General features: G+C 36.6%; 3 protein-coding genes across 4 annotated transcripts in view; 2 read left to right on the top strand and 1 right to left on the bottom strand.

The window, feature by feature from the left end:
• Positions 1 to 901: 901 nt before the first annotated feature.
• On the bottom strand, positions 902 to 13,772 carry LOC122256974 (uncharacterized). Of its 2 annotated transcripts, none has more exons than XM_043021969.2 (10): positions 13,301 to 13,772; positions 11,974 to 12,122; positions 10,751 to 11,072; positions 9,625 to 9,822; positions 6,468 to 9,347; positions 6,036 to 6,292; positions 3,816 to 5,820; positions 2,375 to 3,652; positions 1,988 to 2,148; positions 902 to 1,190 (listed from the first exon to the last, which is right to left on the bottom strand). In XM_043021969.2, the coding sequence occupies exons 3-10, from the start codon at positions 11,066 to 11,068 to the stop codon at positions 1,049 to 1,051; spliced, it is 7,239 nt and encodes a 2,412-aa protein (XP_042877903.2). In that variant the 5' UTR covers positions 11,069 to 11,072; positions 11,974 to 12,122; positions 13,301 to 13,772; the 3' UTR covers positions 902 to 1,048. The 2 variants fall into 2 exon arrangements, with proteins under 2 accessions (XP_042877903.2, XP_042877905.2); XM_043021971.2 differs by having other exon boundaries at positions 10,751 to 11,069; positions 13,301 to 13,514.
• LOC122256975 (coiled-coil domain-containing protein 12) lies at positions 13,745 to 15,815 on the top strand. Its single transcript, XM_043021972.2, has 3 exons — positions 13,745 to 13,986; positions 15,013 to 15,136; positions 15,379 to 15,815. The coding sequence occupies exons 1-3, from the start codon at positions 13,823 to 13,825 to the stop codon at positions 15,592 to 15,594; spliced, it is 504 nt and encodes a 167-aa protein (XP_042877906.2). The 5' UTR covers positions 13,745 to 13,822; the 3' UTR covers positions 15,595 to 15,815.
• Positions 15,816 to 18,951: 3,136 nt separating this feature from the next.
• LOC122256976 (mitochondrial coenzyme A transporter SLC25A16) overlaps positions 18,952 to 20,000 on the top strand; it is a 30,811-nt gene continuing 29,762 nt past the window's right edge. Inside the window, exon 1 of the mRNA XM_043021976.2 lies at positions 18,952 to 19,020. Coding sequence (XP_042877910.1) covers positions 18,972 to 19,020 — 49 coding nt within the window. The 5' untranslated portion in view covers positions 18,952 to 18,971. The remainder of the gene's footprint in view (positions 19,021 to 20,000) is intronic.

The raw sequence follows: 20,000 nt of genomic DNA, 5'->3' as shown, positions 1-20,000 counted from the left end.
TAGTTAAAGGGACTTTTTTTTTATCTTTATTTTTTTACTAAGGTTGAGGGTTAAAGTCATTCACGACGGATGACATGATATCACATCATCGGAATATTTCCAGCATGATGGATGATGTCCTATGACGTCATGGAGTTCACCCTATATCTATAACTCTTTTTGTCACTCTGAATAGTATGGGTAAAAATAATTTTGAGAGGTTCAGCACGGCCTCGCACCACAAGAAATCTCTTGGTGGGAAGCTGTGGTTAATATATTGCCAACAGGAGTGGAATTAGGCATATATACACATCTCGTCGTGAGTGGGTTAACCCGTTCCCGACGGGGCCAATCCGGCTTAAATAGACCAAAATTCCGGGACTCTTGAACGCATAAGCCTAACGCGTCGGGATTCTCGGCCGCACTGGCCACGAGCCAGCGCGCAGCGCTGGCTCCTCCCACGCCCCGGGCTGGACAAAGTAACGCGTCCCCGTCGTGTAGCCCAAAAACCACTAGACGTGTTATCTTGTCATCCGTCGTTAACGGGTTAATGGTAAACTGAATCTCTGCAGATATACCTGCTTTTTGCAGTCAGTGGGTTAATTTTTAATGTTGACAATACAGACTTATTTTCTGTATCATCTAAAAAGTGCTCTGTAACAGCGATAATAATTACCAAGAAGGAGTTATTTATCATCTTTAGACAAAAGAGGATATACATGATTTAAATAGCTACCTTTAAATATCATAGTTCTTACAATAAACAAAAGTCAGGCACAGTGAATATGATATCATTAGTATGGACGGCTTCTAATTATGGCAAGAGGTAGAGGACTATTCGTAGCACAGTTAGGTAAGAGTTTTATCATATGTACAAAAAATATACAAAATATAAAAAAATAAGAAACCCTTATTTATGATCATCCATTAAACATACATAGGTTAGCACACATTAAAAAATGCATTCAGACGACTGATGTATACAAACAATAATTGCCGTGATATGAAATGCTTGTAAAACTACTCTCAAATAGATATTAATTACTTGCAGTACATTGCACTCATACCATCACAGCCCATACTTCTTCCGCAGAAGGTCGACGTAATCTTCGCAAGATTTGTCTAGGGTTGGCACCTCTTCCTTACGCCAAAGTGTAGGAGGATCAACTGACGATATTCTGGCTTGGGGCTTGTCATCAGTTCTCACGGACCTTAATAAATAAATGAATAAATTTTATATTTCCAACATTTATTCCTTTAGTGTTGTTATTATCATCATTTGTATTTGTATTTAATCTGTTCTGTATACAGACCCTTTCTTATAAAATGTTGATACTCTAAACTTTAATCAGTGATTGAGTTATTAAATCAAGTAAATTTTTTCTCCTCTTTTAAGAGGATTCATGCTGCTAACATAATACCTTCTGTTATCCTTTTCAAATACTCAATTTTACATGCATCTATTCTTATATTCACATAAAACTATCAAACAACTGGCATGCATTCTCATTCCTATGAATATTCATTCCTGCCTTGTAACTTTTAAATGCTACTGTTTCAAAAATATGAACATCAATCCTTTATTGCACACGCATTAAATTACATCTGAGGATTCAAACTCATCTTTCTGCCAACAAATTTTCTGCATTTTGAGGCATATAATTCATGAAAATTTGTATAAACTACTGTGCCTATATTTTTGTAACAATAACATTTATCAATATCCAAATTTACATACTCTAGATTATTCCCTTTGATGACATTCATTCCTGGATTTCAAATTTCAAGATGTATTAGTTATTTCCAAAATAACAAGAAAATTAAAGGAATACAGCACTTTATCAAAAAAATAATTAACCTATGTCTCCAGATACAATTCTAACTATACATTTTCCCAGTATGACATCTCTCCCAAGAAACATAACTCATCTGAGACACAAGCAATGTGATCTACATATCTACATACCAAATACAAAATACTTCATCATGCAAAAGGAAAATACATTACCTTGGTCTTTCATCAACTGTACTCAGGTACTTGTTGAGGGTACGATCCAGTGTGTCTGAGTGTGTATAGTGGTAACTGTCAATATTGGTAGGAGCCTTCGGGAGGTGCAGTGACGAGGGAGGTGTTAGCTGCCCCAGAAAGGTTGATGAGGCAAAGGGTGTCTGGTGGGATATAAAATAGATATTAAAAAGTTTAAGAGGCTTAGTATTAGTATAATGCAAAGGAATTGGTTCCTAAAGAGGAAATATAATTCCAGTTAGTTATCTGAAATCATTCTGAATACCTTGATTTTCCATAGAAATATTGTAATGTAAATTGATATTGCCTTAAATACATATAAAAGTAGTTTTTACATTCATATCTACATCTCAAACTGCCCAAGCTTACCTGCAGATGAGCATTGATCTCACGCAGGTTGATGGACAATGATTCCTCTTTGGGTTTGCTCATTTGTGTGTTTTTGTGGATGTGGTTGTGCTTGGTCTGTAATTCATGTTGGTAGAGATCCATGAGTCTATTGTGGCGCGTTTTCCATGTGTCTTCCTCCTCGCTGTACACACTCAATTTTGCCCGCAGCCGTATAATTTCCTCAGACAGTCTTGAGATTTCATTCCTCAGCCCCTGCTCTTGAGATTCCTTGACTTTGGCTTGGGACTGCTGTTGGTGACTCTGTTGGTCAATGAGCTGGTTCAGTTCGGCGAGCTTGTTGCTCAGTTCAAGCTGGCATTTGCTCTCAATCTCAGCCTGGAGGTGGAGGAGTGTAGCCTTGGTTACATATTCTCTGGGGATCTTCCTCTGCAACTCCATCAACTGCTCTTCTGCTCTCTTCTGCATCTGCTCTGCCAGCTCTTTTTCCTGCCTAATCAATTCGAAGGACAGCTTCTCTCCTTTCAGCATCATTACTTCTTGTTTCAGCTGGAGTTTTTCTTGATTTATACTCTCTATTTTCTTCCTGAACGTTTCTATGGTGTCGTTGCTATTTCTGATCTCAGCCTCAAGCTCCTTCTTTTGGTTGGTCATATCCTGAACAGATTCTTGGTTCTGCATGGCTTCTTGCAAACCTTGCTGGAGCTGTGCAAGGCTGTCCTTGGTCTTCTTGAGCTGTTTCTCTAGCTCATTTTTAGAATTTCTTTCTAATCCCAGCTCAGCCTCTGTTTCTCGCAGCTGCAGTTCCAAGTGCTGAGCTCTAGTGTGCTCTTCCTTGTACCGATTTTCTGCTTCCAACTTCTCCTCTTCAAGTTTCCTTATCTCTTTCTTCTTATCCGCAAGACTGTCGTCATCATTGTCTCTTCCTGTTGGAGGAGTGCGGAGCATGGGAGGTTGCTGTCGTGGGATTTGCAGGAGTTGGATCAGTTCTTGGACCTTGGACTCAGAGATGTCCTTTGCTTCCTTCAGGCCATGCAGCTCCCCTTCATACCACTGCCTCTGCTGCTGTTCTGCCTGTAGCAATGCTGATAGCTTGGCGTTCTCTGAGTTAAGGCGGAAGTTCTCCTGACGGATCCTGGAGGAATCGTCATTTTGGCTGGCAGTCTTGAGTGCTACTTCATGAATCTTCTCATCCTTTTCTCTGAGTGTGCTCTGTGCATCTTTTAGCTCCCTTGTGAGGGAGTCTATTGTCTGCTGGTGGCGGAGTTCTGCCTGCTGTAGACGTTCCATGTTTGCACTCTGCAAGGTCAAAATTCAATTTCTATTTAGTGGTTGTGCAAAACCAACAAAGTTTTTAAATTAACTATTAATGCTAAAACGGACTGCTAGCTAGTTGATAAATCAAATATCATTTCAATTCAATTTTAATTCCTTAATCTAAGAGAAAAAATCATAAACTCACCTGAAAGCGAACCTTATCTTGAAGTTTTTCTTGATTACTAATAAGTCTATCCAGTTCCATTTCTTTGTTGTGTAAGGAATCCTTTAACAGTTGTACTTCAGTCCCATCCTTTGTGATGGGTTTCTGATGAATAAAGCTATGGACGTCCTTCTGCAAGGATTCTAGGAGTTGTATCATGCTTTGGTTCTGGAACTTTAGACTTGACACTGCCTGCTCATTACTAGCTTTTAGGGATGAAATTAAGGATTCATCGATTATTCCACTGGCCGATGGTATACTCTGGCTTGCCTCAAGGGACGACTGCATACGCATGAGACCTGTCTGCATCCCTGCAACCTGGGTGGCCATTTCTGTTATCTGCTTGGAAAGCCAGGACAGCTTCTGGTCCTCTGCAAGATTGGCATGCTGAGACACTTCATTGATTCTCTGCACCAGAGTCTGCTGGAGTCGACGTAGGTGATCTTGCAGAATGAGGAAATTTTCTTCCAGCGCCTCACTCAGGTTTGTGCTTGACTCAGAGGAGCGGGCCTTGAGGAGAGACATGACCTGCTTGTTGCTCTCCCTGATGCTCTTCAGGTCTGCATCCACCTCGGCCAAATCCAACTTTGAACCTGAGTCAACAGATTGAAGCCCTTGTTGCAGAGCCGAGATCTTCCTTTGCAAGTCCTCTGACATTCTGTGGACTTCATGCTCTACACCTGATAAATCCTGACTGCTCAGACTCTTCTCAAAGGATAACACAAGGGACCTTTCCATCTTCCCTAACTTATCAGTGATATCTCTACTAAAGGTCTCAGAGATGCCACTATCTTCAGGCTGGTTGGCTGCAATAGCCCTCTTTATTTCAGCAAACTTTGGCATCAAGTCATCCTTCAGAGCCTCCATAGCATGCATGTTAGTATCTTTGCTAGCTTTTATTGAATCTGATAAGCTCTTCAAAGTGTAATCATTGCTATCTTTAAGATCTCGGAAGGAAGAGACTAGCTTCTCCTCAATGTCTTTTTCAATGGACCCTTTCTGCCTCTGGATCGTATTCAGGTCATTCCTCACCTCCTCAAATCTTGTGATGAGAGACGAGTTTACCTTCTGAAGTACCTCTTGAATCTCACCCAAATTATTTCCCTCCCTACTCTGAAGGAGTTGCGCAGTCCTCTCCAGCTGTGATCTCAGGGAGTCCTCAATGCGGTCCATAGCACTTGTGAATTTCTGTTGGGTATCTTCACATTGCAGTGAAGATGACTGTTGGAGTGAGGTCTCCAAGCTACTTCCTATATTCTGTACCTCTCTTATAAGACATTGACTAATATTCTCTAGGGCAGAAGTCTGGTTTGCATCAAATGTATCTGTTATCAGAGCCTTGACATCATTTGAAAAATTAAGCAGCACTGGTTCAAGCACTGATGTTATATCATGAACATTGATACCAGGGCTGGTGTCCTGCTGACCATCTGGTGATTTCCTGGGAGAGGGCGATTCCTGGAAATCTGTCTGAACAGCTGCTTGTCTTCCAAGCGTTGATGTCTGGCATGGCATATCTTTGACTACCTTCTTCTGCTGAATATGACTATTTGCACTTGTCAAGTCTGTCTGCACAGTATGACTTTGCACAAGGATCTGAGTCTGGCATGATTTCATGGCAGTTTCTGATGCACACTGGACACCCATGCTGATGCCCTGAGTATTCTTACATATTTCACTTTGTGTTCCTGCATCCTGAACATTGCATTTATCTTTCTTCAAGCTTTCTTCTGTTTGAGTTGACAATGAAGATGTTTTAATTTGCTTGGCTTGTACCGGAGGTGGACTTTCTACATGTTTTGTCATTAAATCTGCCTGTATCTCAGCTTCTGTCTGAATTAGTGCATCCACTGTGTCGGGTGTTGTACTGACAGTCTGTGATGCAGCATCTGATCTTTCTTTTTCTTTAGGCTGAATGTCATTAGTTACTGTAGTTTGTGAAGCAAAATATGCTTCCTCTGTCTGACAGCTCTTCATAGAGACAAACCTGTAAATGAATGTGAAAATTAAATTAGAAACTGATCCCATCTTTGAAGCTATGTTTTTTACTATCATCATTATCATTATTACCATTATTACTATCATCATTACTATAATTATCATGATCATCATCATTATCATCATCAGTATTACAATCATTATCATTACTATTATTATCATTCTCATCATTCATTAACAGAAACAAAAACACTAATTCCTTACTTCGTCTGAGATGAAAGTTCCTCCACCTTGCCCTGGAGTACCTGATTAACACGTTCTTTTGTCTCCAACTGCCCCATTAGTGAATCTACCAGCTCCTCTTGCTGCTGAGAGTGAACTCGCAAATGCCCACACTGTTCTTGCAACTGTATGCATTGTTGCTGAGCATCTTCAAGTGACTGGTCCTTGAGTCGAGATGAATCTTGCTCACACTTACCACGATATTCCAGTTGTTTAATCTTTGCCATTAGGCTGGAGATCTAGTAAATGTGAACAGGTAAAAACAAATAAAGTATAATCTTATAAATCTTATGCAAGACAAATATCTCATTATTGTTTTAATGAAATGTTTAAATGAAATCATGAGTTTTGAGATTATCTCTCTAAATGCATTATATCCTTTTTTTTAAGGAGTGTTCAAGTCGAGTTGCTCACCTCTTGCTGCTGATGCTGAATCTCCTCTTCCTGTTCATCTATGTGTTTCTTACATTGCTTCTCCACCTGCTGCATGTGGGATATCCTTGTCTCCAGAGCAGCACGCCGACCAAACTCTTTTTCCAATTTTAATCTCAATTCTCTCACCAAATCCTGCAGTTGATTGACATTATTTGCTTCGGGTAAAGAGGACAAGGGAGTCAAAATGGAGTCCTTGAGTCCTGAGTTGATGTGTGCACTTTCTTCTGTTTCCGTGGAGGCCACAGATATCATGTCATCCACATCATCCATGCAGCGAGGGGTCGCAAGAGGGTCATGTGCAGTTGATTCCTCATCGCTGAAGACGATGCTGCCAAGCCCACTTGATCGCGTTATGCCACTTCTGGATCCCTTCCTGCTTTGGGGAGTGCTGGTGAATGGAGGCTCTCTCCTGGGTGTTGAACTGGGGGCTTCCATTTTCTTGGGCAGAGAAACACAGTCATTTGCTTGATTGGGTGATGTTGGTGACATCTGTTCCTCCTTGGACATTCGTCTTGGAGTTCTAACAGTAGCTCTGCTTCTAGGAGATGATACTGATTCTTCCACAGACACAGAAAACTTTTCTTTGAGAGACTGGACATTTCCCTTGCTTTCAGCAGCTCTGACCTCTGAGGAGGTTGGCATTCTTCCCATCTTAAGAGGTGAAGCTCCTGTGGGATCCTGTGAGTGCCCAGCCTCATCCCTACCAGGCAGCTGTACTCCAACACCCTCAGAGATCAGATCATCCTCACTTACATCTTGACTGGTATTCTCTGGTTCCAGTTGATTGCTAGTCTTCCTTCTGTCTTTCTTTCCTTGGTCTTCTATTAGAGATGGTATGATCTCTTCATCTTTTGGGACTCCATCAGTTTCATCTCCATATTTCCCTTTTGCTTTGACATTATCTTCTGATTTTTCATGTTCAGGCGAGTCTTCTGAGCCATGGTTGCTTGCACTGGAGTAGTATTTCTTTGGGCTGATGCTAGCATTTGCCTCCCAAACCTCCTCCAACTCCTGCATGGTTCCCTCCCGCCCTAGAGTTCCCACCACTGTTGATGGTGAGTTTGTGCGTGAACTGGCGATTCCTCCGGCAGCAAGAGAGACTTTGCTCCCACCGCTTGTGCTGCTATCTGACAGCTTCCCTTGGGCAATGACCTCAATCCTTTTCCTTTCCAGAGCATCCAATACTTCCTTTCCATTATTTGTAGCTATCTTCACATGTTCTGCATCTTGCGAAACTAAGGACTGGCCTAATTTGCTGTCTTCATCTTCCTTTTTACTGTCTAGGCTCCTGGGTGAATTCTCAAATGAGGAGGGACTAAACCTCTTTTTGGTTGGAGTCAGACTCTTTTTTCTTGGAGGCCGACGTGGTGATGCTGCCTCGTCATCTGTGTCACTGTCAAAGATGCTGGAGCTCTTGCGCATCATTTTAGCTTTCATAGGGGACCTCTTCGAGGGTGATTTCTTTGGAGAAGTCTTCTGAGGAGAGACATTTCCATCCTCTTTTGCCTTTGTGATTGAGGGGCTGGTCTGAAGGGGTTCTTGATTATCCCAGTCATTAGAAGACACCTCATCCTCAGATATTTTGGGAATACTACTACCACCTTGAAGCACCTGTCCTCTTGGTGATACAGAAGCTGAAGCCCCACTAAGGAACATGGACTCGTCACCTCCCACACTGTCGCCAATGAGCTGTGAATTTCTCCTGCTGACTGTAACTTTTGTGGGGGTGCCTTCTATGGGCAGCATGGAGTCCTCATCTTCAAATGACACTTCCTCTGATGAGTGAAATTCCATGTTGTCTAGTCCCAAATCGGCAAGGAACTTGGAATTTCCTGCACGAGACTCAGACTGTCCAGGTTCCTGGCTGTCAAGCAACTCATCTCTCCGGAATTTGGGGGAGTTGCTTTTACCAATAAACATTGGGAGCAGTTTTTTCTTTGGTTCATCTTCTTCAGATGATGATTTCCAAGAGTCATCTGCCTCCACATCCTTTTCCTTCGTATCTTCCCTTTTGCTATCAGTATTCTCCTCTTCCTTTACCTTGCTGATTCTCTTTGGTTCATCTTCCTCTGAGGACGATTTCCACGAGTCATCCGCACCCAGGTCTTCCTCCTCCTTGCTGGCAGTCTCTTCGTCGTCTTCCTTTACTGGTTCAGAAGCTAAACTAGAGACACTAGCATGGAGGCGAGGAGGTTTAGGAGGCCCAACGACACTGCCTGGTTCAGGAGTACTTGAAAAAAGGTTATCTCCAGAATCATCAGAAGACGGCAAAAATTTGGTCAGGTTGATTTTCGGCTTCTCTTTAATAGACGCAATGTCGCTGTTGTCACTCCAAGAATCCCCTCCATCTTCATCCATGTCTCTGTCTCTTGTTAGTCCCACAGCTCCCTCTTCCTCAGTGCTTACTTCATCACTTATATTAAGCAAACCTTGGGGAAACAAGCCACTGCTCCCTCCTTCATGCATTAAGCTCTTCAGACGTTGGTGCAGTTGGTTGTGGTTTGTGAAGCGAGCATAGTCTGCAGCCGACCACTTGCTGGAATCAACAGGGTTGACATCTGCCCCATTGTCGAGTAGTGACTCTACCACCGGGGCACTGCCTATCTTTGCAGCGATCATGAGAGGTGTGACTCCCTCCTTATCAGTAACATTCACACTTGCACCATGTCTTAGCAAGGCTTCCACTGCCTCAAGCTGGTTCTCACTGCATGCTATGTGTAAGGGACTGCGACCAAGGGAGTTCTGATCATCGTATTCACATCCACAGTCTAATAAGAGCATCAAGAGGTCAGTGGCACCTGTTCTAGCTGCCAGATGTGCAGGGGTGTTGCCCTGGAAGTCTGTCACTTGTGTGTCAACCTGAAAAATGGATTGCAAATATAGTCACAGTGAATAAAATTATAATAATTATAAAACTGCTGGAGATCTCAATTATTTCTTTTTCATCATATTTACAAATGAATGAACCATTATCCAACTGATAAATGCAAACTATACAAAGTACAAAAAATTTCCTGCCTTTTCAATAATGATCAACAATCATATATAAAAACTGACCAACTGACATCAAACCACATAGACTCAGTACTATTAACATTCTATTCTATCATCCCCCCCTCCCTCCCCTGCTACTTACACGTCTCTGCAACAGCATTTGGACAACTGGCAAATGGCACTTCTCGACCGCACGGAGGAAGGGAGTCATGCCAGAATTGTCTTGCATCTCTACATTGCCTTTGCTGCCCAAAAGGAACAGCATAGTGTCTCCATGACCCTGTGATGCCGCATGGTGCAGCGCTGTTTTGCCATCGCTGTCTTGCGCATCTACTGGAATCTAGGGATTATGGTGAAGAATTGCTGAGTTAAATTTTACTGCTCTTTTTTTTCAATGATTATATTTGCAATGTAATGTACTGCTAGTTTGTTGATTTTAGTTGTTGTTTGCTGTGCATCTGCATTTCCACAGTCATTATTCACAAAAGTAAGGAAAAAATAATTTTATGTTAATATTGAAAGTGTTGCATGACTCTCCTATACTTTGAAGTGTGTACTGATGAACATGGTCTAAACCACAAAACATCAATTACCCACTGACACCCATGTCTGTACCAAAACTTGATTGGTAATACAGTGTTGACAGCCATCTGTTGACAGTTTAATAGCTCACCTTGTCTTGTAAAATTATTCATTTTCATTCATACCTTTTCAACTAGGTTATCTTTCTTTACTATTCATTATGGTATTTCTTAATTTTTGTTTGGTATAAGAAAAAGCTAACTCTTGAAATCAAACTAAATACTAGTATACCCTAAGGAATATGTAACCATAATAAATGTATGATAAATGAGACCTAAATCTCTGACAAAAATTATACCTGTGACCCAATATGAATATTCATGAATAATAAAATTCTCAAAAATTTCTGATACAGTTCACCACCCCTTGTATCCAAAGCACATGTTCCTACTATTACTGGCAAGACGTTTTGGATATGAGGTGGCAGTTCACTGAATGGTAAACTTGGAAATGCAGGAGACAGTGTAACTGAAAGCTCAAAAGAGGAAGGAAAACTTTTATAGTTTTCTCATAAGATGCACACCTCAATAACACCTTCCGAAAATCAGGTATAGAAAAGAAAAGAATCTAAGATGAAAAAAATAAAAAAAGTGTGTTAAAAAAGTGACTATGCATCTCTCAGGAATAGCATGTCTTAACACAATTTTTTTTTCTGCCAGACATGAAAAATTAACAAGAGTTCTCACCTTTTTAATGAACTTTTTGAGTTTGGTTACATCACCCAGGTAAGCCCACTTGTGCAACTTTGTGAAATTCTTGTCCTGCTTGCTGTAGGGGTCAATTTCTGTCTGTCCTGCTGAGATGTTGCTATTGTATGAATCCAAAGACTGGCTCTCGTAGCTTACGTAGGAACCTCTGTGGGGACTGCCAGAGGAGCCATGCAATGAACCCGAGACACTCCTCCGAGAGGTGCTGAGGGCAGCAGGCGGAGGGGCTCCTCCTGAGGCCGAATCATCCTGGGCTAAATTTGTTATGGAGCCAAACACACGCTTGAACTTCTTCATTCTTCTAGAAGATAAAAAATAATAATAATTCATATATATATATATATATATATATATATATATATATATATATATATATATATATATATATATATATATATATATACATATATACATATATACATATATATATATAATATATATATATATATATATATATATATATATATATATATAATATATATATAATATATATACATATATACATATATACATATATACATATATACATACATACATACATACATACATACATACATACATATATATATATATATGTATTTTTTCTTACTGTTTCTCTATATTCTCACATTGCATATACAGAATGGGTGTATTTAGGGGTGTGCATGCTGTTTACAAATTGAAGAGTATGAGAAAATGAGAAGTAACTGCTTTTTTCTAAATATAATTTCTCAGATAGGATCAGAAATTGATAGTGTAGTATCCTATATGTTATTGATCCTTTTTATATGATGATGATGCTAATTCAATATCAATGCAGTAACCTGGCTTGGAGGCAGTAATGTTCCTTTATTTATTTTTTATTTTTTATTTAGACTCTTTCTAAACTGCTCTAGGATAAAAAAAAAAAGGAAAAAATGAAGAAAAAACAAACTTGGCTATCTACAAATTCTAAAGTCCTTTAAATTTGTTACCACATAGTTACGGGTTAAAGATCAAAATATTCACTTAATTTTTAATAGATTGGTAAATATAACATACTACTGTAATTAACCATTTTCTCAATTATGTGCATACCACTTCAATTGGCCATAAATGCATAGAAATAATTATATATAAAATACCAATCAACATATTTTCTCCTTACAAAATAATCAGAATCTCAAAACTAGAAATACATAAACTGTTATCTTTGGGATTGCATTTATGAAATAGACACTCACCTTACTAATCTCTTAGAAATCTATCTAAGAATCTCAGGGCATAGGAATGGCGAATAAAGTAGTGTCATCTGGGTTGTGCGTCATTCATGGTGGTTATTGTCAGTAGAACAATGGCTTCTGTTGTGCTTCAGATGTCAGTATAAACACATCTGAAAAATTACTCTATAACTATGTAGCCTAGTCAATGGTTCAATTAAAAATTAAAAATCTATAAACTAATGTTCTCTGCTTGCACTGTATATAAATATATAAAAAATAAATTATAATTCCAGGCTGATCAATCTTGAATTCAATAATCAGAAAAATAGAAAAGATACTTTATCTTATATTATTCATGTAGGAATATAATCAAGAATCAAAATGCTAATACAAGTATACCTGCAAAAACATATGCATAGTATAGCAACACACTGCAAAGAGTCATCTGTATTGTATGATGTGGTCAACATAAATTATTCAAACACAGCACAGACATCAAAAAACATTTAATTAATCTGAGTGGTCTAATGATAAATAGTTGTTAGCTTGTAACATTTCAAGGCAATTAACATTAACCCATTAATGACAGGTGACAAGATATCACGTCAAGTGGTGGCAGGGTCAGCTGACAGGCATGAGATATTTCATTGTGGCTATCCTCCTGGCTGCCTCACGGGGTGATTGGGTATATAGCATTTGGCCATGGCCAGTGCGGGCGAGAATCCCAAGGCGTTAGGCTTATGCATTTGAAAAATCCCTGTGTTTCGACCCTTTAGAGCCAAAGTAGCTCCATCATTAACAGGTTAAATATATTTTGAAGTTCCCTTGGCTAGGAAATATATATGTTAGAATTAATCTCAGGGATAGGTTAGGCTAGGTAAAGTTAGTAAAGGCTTTTGAGTTAGCTTCTATACTGCTGTGAAAGCCAACAAATATACATTACCAAATGCATAATTCCAGCATTTCCAGTTTGAGTTACACCATAACCATAGCTACTACAAATATTATCTCCTAGATAAAGAATTACAACCTACAGTGTATACGTTATATAATGTGAAACTGCTGTCTCTGATACAAAATTCTAACAGTTCTACTGATATATGTCACATATATTAATGACATTCTCTAAGGCTCTAAATGTATAACTTAGCATATAAGGTAAACTATGATATACAAATACAATCCATGATATACAAATATAATATATTACGTATATTGTGATAGTCATATGCATAAGACAATATATCGACATCAAAGGTAATTTACGGTTGTTAACATTATTCAATCACCAATATCTACGAAATGATTATTACTAAACATATAATTCCATGGAAATGAGGAATCTTACCTTTGTTTCCAAAGCCTATGAATAGAATTCCAAAATATTTCACGATTTTCCGGTGAAACATTTCTTTCCAACCACCAGGGTTATCTCACTGATATGCATCATTCACCTATGTACATTTGGCGTATATAGATCATGCATTTCGCCATAAAACCAGAATATCTAACGCAGTAGCTTTCGAGGTTCAAATACACGTACAACTATGTGCTTTAAATACATTAATTGGCAACTGTATCCTGTAAACAAAAGCTTCTTCGTTCATATCTCGCAATGAGTTTCTATATATTTTTCTTCAATATTTCGCACGTGAGGATAAAACAATAGATGAGTATATCATATTTTATCTCTTCATTTTTAGACCAAATTATAAATGTAGAGTAAGTAATAAATCACTGACAAAATAACAAGGTCACGGATTTTCGAACATGCGCGAATGTTCTTACACGAACGCTTCTTGTAAACAATGCTAGCTTCCTTCACATCCTCCAGCATTTCGGTTCATCCCAAGGCTTCAAAACACGAACCATGAGGAACGAGGAGAAAATAGGTACTTTGGAGGACACTGCGCAGAAAAGACGAGAAAGATTGCTGGCTTTGAAGAGGAAAAGGCGAGGAGATGATGAGGATAAGGAAGAGGATAAAGAAGAAGAGAACAATGAAGAACTGCCATCGTCTCAGGTTTTGTTTAGGTGAGATAATTTTTTGGTATGTAGGCTGTTTAGTAATGAATTGTGATTTTTGTAAAAGGTCAATGATAGTTATGGTTTATGAATCAGTTCGCCGTATAATTCGTGTTGTTCTTATGTGTATGATTATTATATTATCATTATTATTTTATTATCATATGGTAATTTTTACTACATGTCTCCCAAGGCTTATAATTGCCAATATGTTGAATCTGATGTTCACTTTCCCCACAAACCATGATTATATTTGTGTCAGCACCCTCTGTTCCTTCCATCAAACAGGCTAGAGAGACCCAAAGGAAAATTCTTTTATTTGTTGTGTGGACAAATATCATATAGGATGTTTTCTGTCCATTGTAAAAAATAAAAAAAATTATATATATATATATTTTATATATATATATATATATATATATATATATATATATATATATATATATATATATATATACATAAATTACCAGGAAATTAATTGCATGTAAACTAATCTCTACATTTCCCATAATTCTTAAAATTGATTCTGACCAAATGACTTCATATGTAATAAAATCTAGGTAACAAATATATATATAATGGAAAGATAGAGTTTGGCACAGTTTATTATACTTGCTAGATCAGATATTGTATATTTATTAATATGACTTTAAAGAACCTTTTCCACAAGAAAATATATGTCTATGATGTCAAATTTAATTAAAATCATGATTCTATGTCAATTATATATATAAAGATATCAAAACTTTAATATTTGTTGTTTTATGATATCAAATTACTAAATTTTAAATATTTGATTTATAATCATTATTTTATTACTTAACCCAATGACGACGGTGGCACACCTGTGTAACACACCGTCGTGCTTGATGACGGGGTGACAGACCAGTGTGACGTCCCTGAGGTGATATTACTCAGGCCCGGCATAGAGGGTTGCCAGTTTACGCCGGGCCCATCGGGATTGGGTTGATATTTAGATTTTACTACTAACATTAATTATTTTTATATTTATTAACTATTTTCTCATTTCTTTAGAAATTACAAGCCAAAGGATGATGCTTTAGAAGAGGCAGCCCTCCCAGCTGTAGAGCCTGCTAAGATTGAAGATTTAGTAAAACAGCAACTAAATGATGGAGAGAGGGCAAAGGAGGAAGTGCAGGTCAGTACTCTAATAATATTGAGGGAAAGAAAAAAAAATATATGATCATGTGATGGAAGATAATGGTTAGTAAAACAAGGTTGGGGTTTATATGATTAATATTATTTTTTTGTTTATATATATGTGTATATTTATAATTAATAGTTGTGTGGATAAATAGATATAGATATAGTTATAGTAATATTCATAGATCTTGAATAATAGCTAAACATTTAACAAATTGCTCATTGACTACTTTGAAGGTGGAGATAACAAACTTGGCACCCAAGAAGATCACCTTTGACCTGAAACGTGGCATTCAGGCCCAACTGGACAAACTTGACCGGCGCACAGACAAGGCCATTGCCGAACTCATTAGACAGAGACTGAAGGAGGGCAAACAGCAAGACTTCCTCATTGCAGTGAATGCTGGAGCTCAAGCACAACAAAAAGCTGGTTATGATTCTGATGAAGACTGAACGAAAAATGGGGATCGAAAATGTATATTTTTTGGGGGGGATAAATTTTTTTTATCATGTAATATATATTTGATCTTGGGAATAGATTTAGACTTTATTACTTCTTGTTTTGGTAAAGCAAGATATTATGTTGTATTTTTTTGTCCATTTTCAACAGTGCCTATTATTAAAAAGAGAGAAAGAAAGACTTCCAATTTTGAATAAAACTTTGAAAAAAGTATGTATGTGTTTTTTAGACCCTTTACCTGACTAGTTGTCATGTGGTTAGCCATCAGTTTCTATAATAGTTTCATAGAATAATTCATGATTTAATATCAACCTGAACCCTGATTTATTATTAATTGTAAAAGAAATAACTTGAAAAATTCCAAGTCAATTTGTATAACTGGGTAACAAGTACAAATGCAATGATATGTGTGTAAATAATAAAAAAGAGGTGATAGAAGCAAAAAAGAATTATTCATGACAATAATAGTACACAGAATGAATGCTTCTTGAACCAAAACTTTTCCTTTTCAGAAGCATCTGTATTTTTTTTTCCATTATTTTCATCAATTTTTTTGAGTGATAGGGTATCTAGTTAACATATGATGAATATCTTTATTGAGAGAAATTAAAAATGAATATATTAACAGCTATTTAGAAAATCATTCTAATGAATTATGAAACATCTATAGTGTAAAAGGAAAAAAAGTATGCAAAGAAATTTCCTAAATTCCTTATTTTCAATACCAAATATACAAAAAATACTAAAGTTCATAAACTCTTATCATTGTTGTTTTTTAAAGGAAATGCACAATACATTGGTTAGTAATATTATTGATAATTAATTATTTATTAGGGTTTTGAGAAAAGACACTTCAAAAAAACTCATATAAAATTTCTATCCTGAAAGGAAAAGCCTGTTCATTAATTAAATTTAAGTATTTAGGCTCTATTGGTTGCTGATTATGCGATGCCTGTTAATTGAAAAGAATACAATAAAATATGGTTAAGTGCAAGTTAATTTGATTGCATACCCCATGGCTTTACATAATAAAGTGGCATATTAATTATACAAATTTGTGTATTCAGATTAAGTTGTTTTAGTTTAGAATTGAAGAAACCTCATTATTATCTTTTTAAATAATTGCAAAGATCAAATAGCTGTTTTTCTCTCTTTTTGTTTTAATCACTCATACAGTGAGATTATGAGAGTATGTTAAGTGGCCCTTGAGTATTATGAAGAGTAATGTATATATTTCTCTATTGTATTTTTATGGTAATTAAGGTCGTCTTGTATCATAAACAATGCTGTTGTATTAACTTTTTCTTTATAATCTTAACTTTACAAAAAAATTAGTGTGACACAGACCTATATCATAATGCCCTAGCCAATAATAGATGTATCTAAAATTACTAATATTCAAAAATACCAAATAAAAGAAAGAAAGATAGAAAAAGGAATAAATATTAGAATGTGAATGCAACATCAAAGTAATAGAATTATGAGAAAGGAACATAAAAAAAAAGGAAAGACATAGGTGATAAAATAGGATATTCTTGAAGAAATTACTTTAAGAAATATTGAAAAGATGCAAGAAGTAGAGTTGGTGATAATGAAAGAAGTTGGTTATATAAATAAATGGAATTAATAATAACTACAAAGCCAAGCTGTGCATATATTTACATAACATTAATGAACAATTTGCTGTATGTATATATAGTTAATAATAAAAAAATACAAAATAGACATATAAAACTAATATTCATATGATTATTTTGTAGCATCATTAATCAAAAACAGATCTGGTTGATTACAAATACAGCTGGACACAATCAAAAATAAATAAAAGTGATAAGGAAATACAATGACAACAATAAAGCAAAGAATCTTAAGTAATCAAGAGTAAAATAAATAAATAATGTGTTTTTAAGAATACAGTTATAAACATACCATAATGAATTATAAAATCAAAATGATATAAGCATATAAATAAGCTACATTAACAGAACACGTCTATAACAATAAGGGAACCTGGACACAAAACATCATAAGATTTCTAATGATTTTGGTATCGTTTTATAATTCAGTAGCAATATCAGCAGGAAGAGCTGTCAGAAATAAAATATAAAAGGTGATTATGCAGTGATAAACATTTATCTCTCATTACACTTTCTTGAAGGATAATGATACGGATAATGCTAATGCTAATAATTGTTGCATATGTCTTACTGCGACTATGTTGATAATTGGTTTGCTGTGTTGCTAGTTTATTGTTAAAGACGAAATTATGGTTAATTTTGTAATAAAGTTAGTGTAGAAATGAGTAAGAGTAAAATGAGAATAGTTAATAAACTATGACTGTTATGTAATTTGATTGTATTTTTATAAACTTCTCTATTCATTCATTACTATTTTTTATTCTAAATTATTAAAAACAAAAAAGAAGGATAAGAATGTGTGATTTCATACAATACTTTTCAGATTATATTTTTCTTACATAACAATAATCCTCTTTGTTGTGTAATCTACATAACAATTTTAAGTGTCAAGGAAAGGAAAATATGCCATAATAAAATGTAGGAAAATTGTTTTGGTGAATCCATTTTAATTAGAATATCCTATTTTCACAAGACATTCTTATTTCTTGAACCTACAAGAAGTAGTACAAGCTTACCGCTGAATGTGCTAAGGTTATTATAAATAAAGAAAGATATAATGAAGTTAAGAAATGTATCTATTGTACTATTTGTGCAATATTTATATATTAGTGACAGATAAATACTTTTATATCTTCGCAATATGCTGCTCTACATTTACCCTACTAATATGATTCTGAAAATACTGAACCAGGTAGGACTTTTCAAGTTAATACAGATTTAGGAAGAAGTAAGCTGAGTACATTTTTGTATTACTTTTATTCAATATCAGCATTGATAGACGAATCTAAACTTAAGCCTTTGATAATACAACCCAATGCTAGCAAAACCTGCTATCCTCAGCAGATATAGAAGATGGTTGTGTTCTACCTTACAGATAACCTCAAGTCAGTAACTTTCACCCTAAATTGGAAAATAAAAGAAAGAATTAAACATCATAAAAATGATCCAGGTCTATCAAACATGTCTCCAGTAATAGGAAAAAAAACATCATTGTTTATAATCGGCCAAAAAAAGGGGACGGGTCTCGCATAATTTGATACACTTTCAGAATTATCTCTAAAGGGCTATGATGGCTCCTTTGAACAATTATAGTACAAATCTTAAAACGAGTTTATTGCCTTCCCAGACAGTTTCATTGACCTTTTTCGCTACTCGAGATCTTGTGAATTGGCAACTCGAGCGGTCGGACATTTCCCAGATCGGCGTCAGTGAGTGTCTGGCCAGCATTCAGGATGGACGCTTACTCCTCTTCGTTCATCTTAAAATCACTCCTCGCGGGAGGTAAGTCGCAATTGTGAAGGGAGTTCATGTGATAAACCCGCCTTATTTTGATGTTTACGAGTCAGTGAATCACTGAAAGGACGGATATGTAAAGGAAAAGCGGACGTTTTTCCACGAAAACTGCCTGCTCTATGTTAGAGGAACCCCGTTATGTGTACAATTCTCGATATTGCGTTATGTGGTTGGCTATGTAAGCTTGGCTTATGTTATATCATCTATTTGGTATATATGGTTCTATGATATCAAGTAACTACCGTAATAAAAGACTGAATTGCGATAAGACTGATACGTAAGAGTTAGTATCGAACGTCTCTTGCGCACTCACTAAGGTTACCTTGTGGTGTTTTTGTAGCTTTATCGTTTTATTCGACTCCAGTGTTCAATATTAATAGACTTGCGCATTGAAAGACATCATTTGTGTCATACAGAACACAACAAGCTGTCACATTGCAGGAAGGGTTGAATCAACGGTACATGACACTCACTTCCGGCTGTGTAGTGTTACCAGAACCGCGGTTGTCACTCTTGGTAACATTGTTTGGGGAAGATTAATATGTATTAGTAGTATCGGCTTTTCTCTATAGGTTGTGATATATTTATTACGTGTTAAAGAGATTGTGTCCTAGTTTTGAAGATCGAGATTGTTAACATAGTCCGCATTTCTGAAGTTCAATGTCAAGGAAGGTTATTTAATTTGTTCATCATTGCTATTCATATTATGTACCGTTCTAAGCTGACTCTCTGACCGAACAAAAATTCATGTATTCACGAAAATTACCATGCACCATGACCAACAAAAAATAATGACATCCAGCCTGTGCATGATTTTTCAAACAATTAAACAGATGTTGCGAGTTTTACAGGTAAATTGTCTCTTGTGTTGGCAACAGTTGGTGTGACAGGTGCGGTCGACACACCTCCTCTTCTTTTACAGTTATTTCGTTACGTTACGTTCGTTGTAATAACCGCTTGAATGTCTT

Source organism: Penaeus japonicus, unplaced genomic scaffold, assembly GCF_977035675.1.
Source record: "Penaeus japonicus unplaced genomic scaffold, GWHDUDI00000001_assembly GWHDUDI00000021, whole genome shotgun sequence".
Classification (NCBI taxonomy): domain Eukaryota; kingdom Metazoa; phylum Arthropoda; class Malacostraca; order Decapoda; family Penaeidae; genus Penaeus; species Penaeus japonicus.
Note: the sequence above shows the minus strand (reverse complement) of the source record. Positions and strands in the feature narration are given on the sequence as shown.

Coding starts and splice junctions, on each gene's coding strand:
- LOC122256974 (XM_043021969.2), bottom strand. CDS start 11,068: ATGAAGAAGTTCAAGCGTGTGTTTGGCTCCATAACAAATTTAGCCCAG. Junction 9,348..9,624: donor AAATGCTGTTGCAGAGACGT/GTAAGTAGCAGG, acceptor TCCATTTTTCAG/GTTGACACACAAGTGACAGA. Junction 3,653..3,815: donor AAGATAAGGTTCGCTTTCAG/GTGAGTTTATGA, acceptor TTGACCTTGCAG/AGTGCAAACATGGAACGTCT.
- LOC122256975 (XM_043021972.2), top strand. CDS start 13,823: ATGAGGAACGAGGAGAAAATAGGTACTTTGGAGGACACTGCGCAGAAA. Junction 13,987..15,012: donor TCGTCTCAGGTTTTGTTTAG/GTGAGATAATTT, acceptor TCATTTCTTTAG/AAATTACAAGCCAAAGGATG. Junction 15,137..15,378: donor GGGCAAAGGAGGAAGTGCAG/GTCAGTACTCTA, acceptor ACTACTTTGAAG/GTGGAGATAACAAACTTGGC.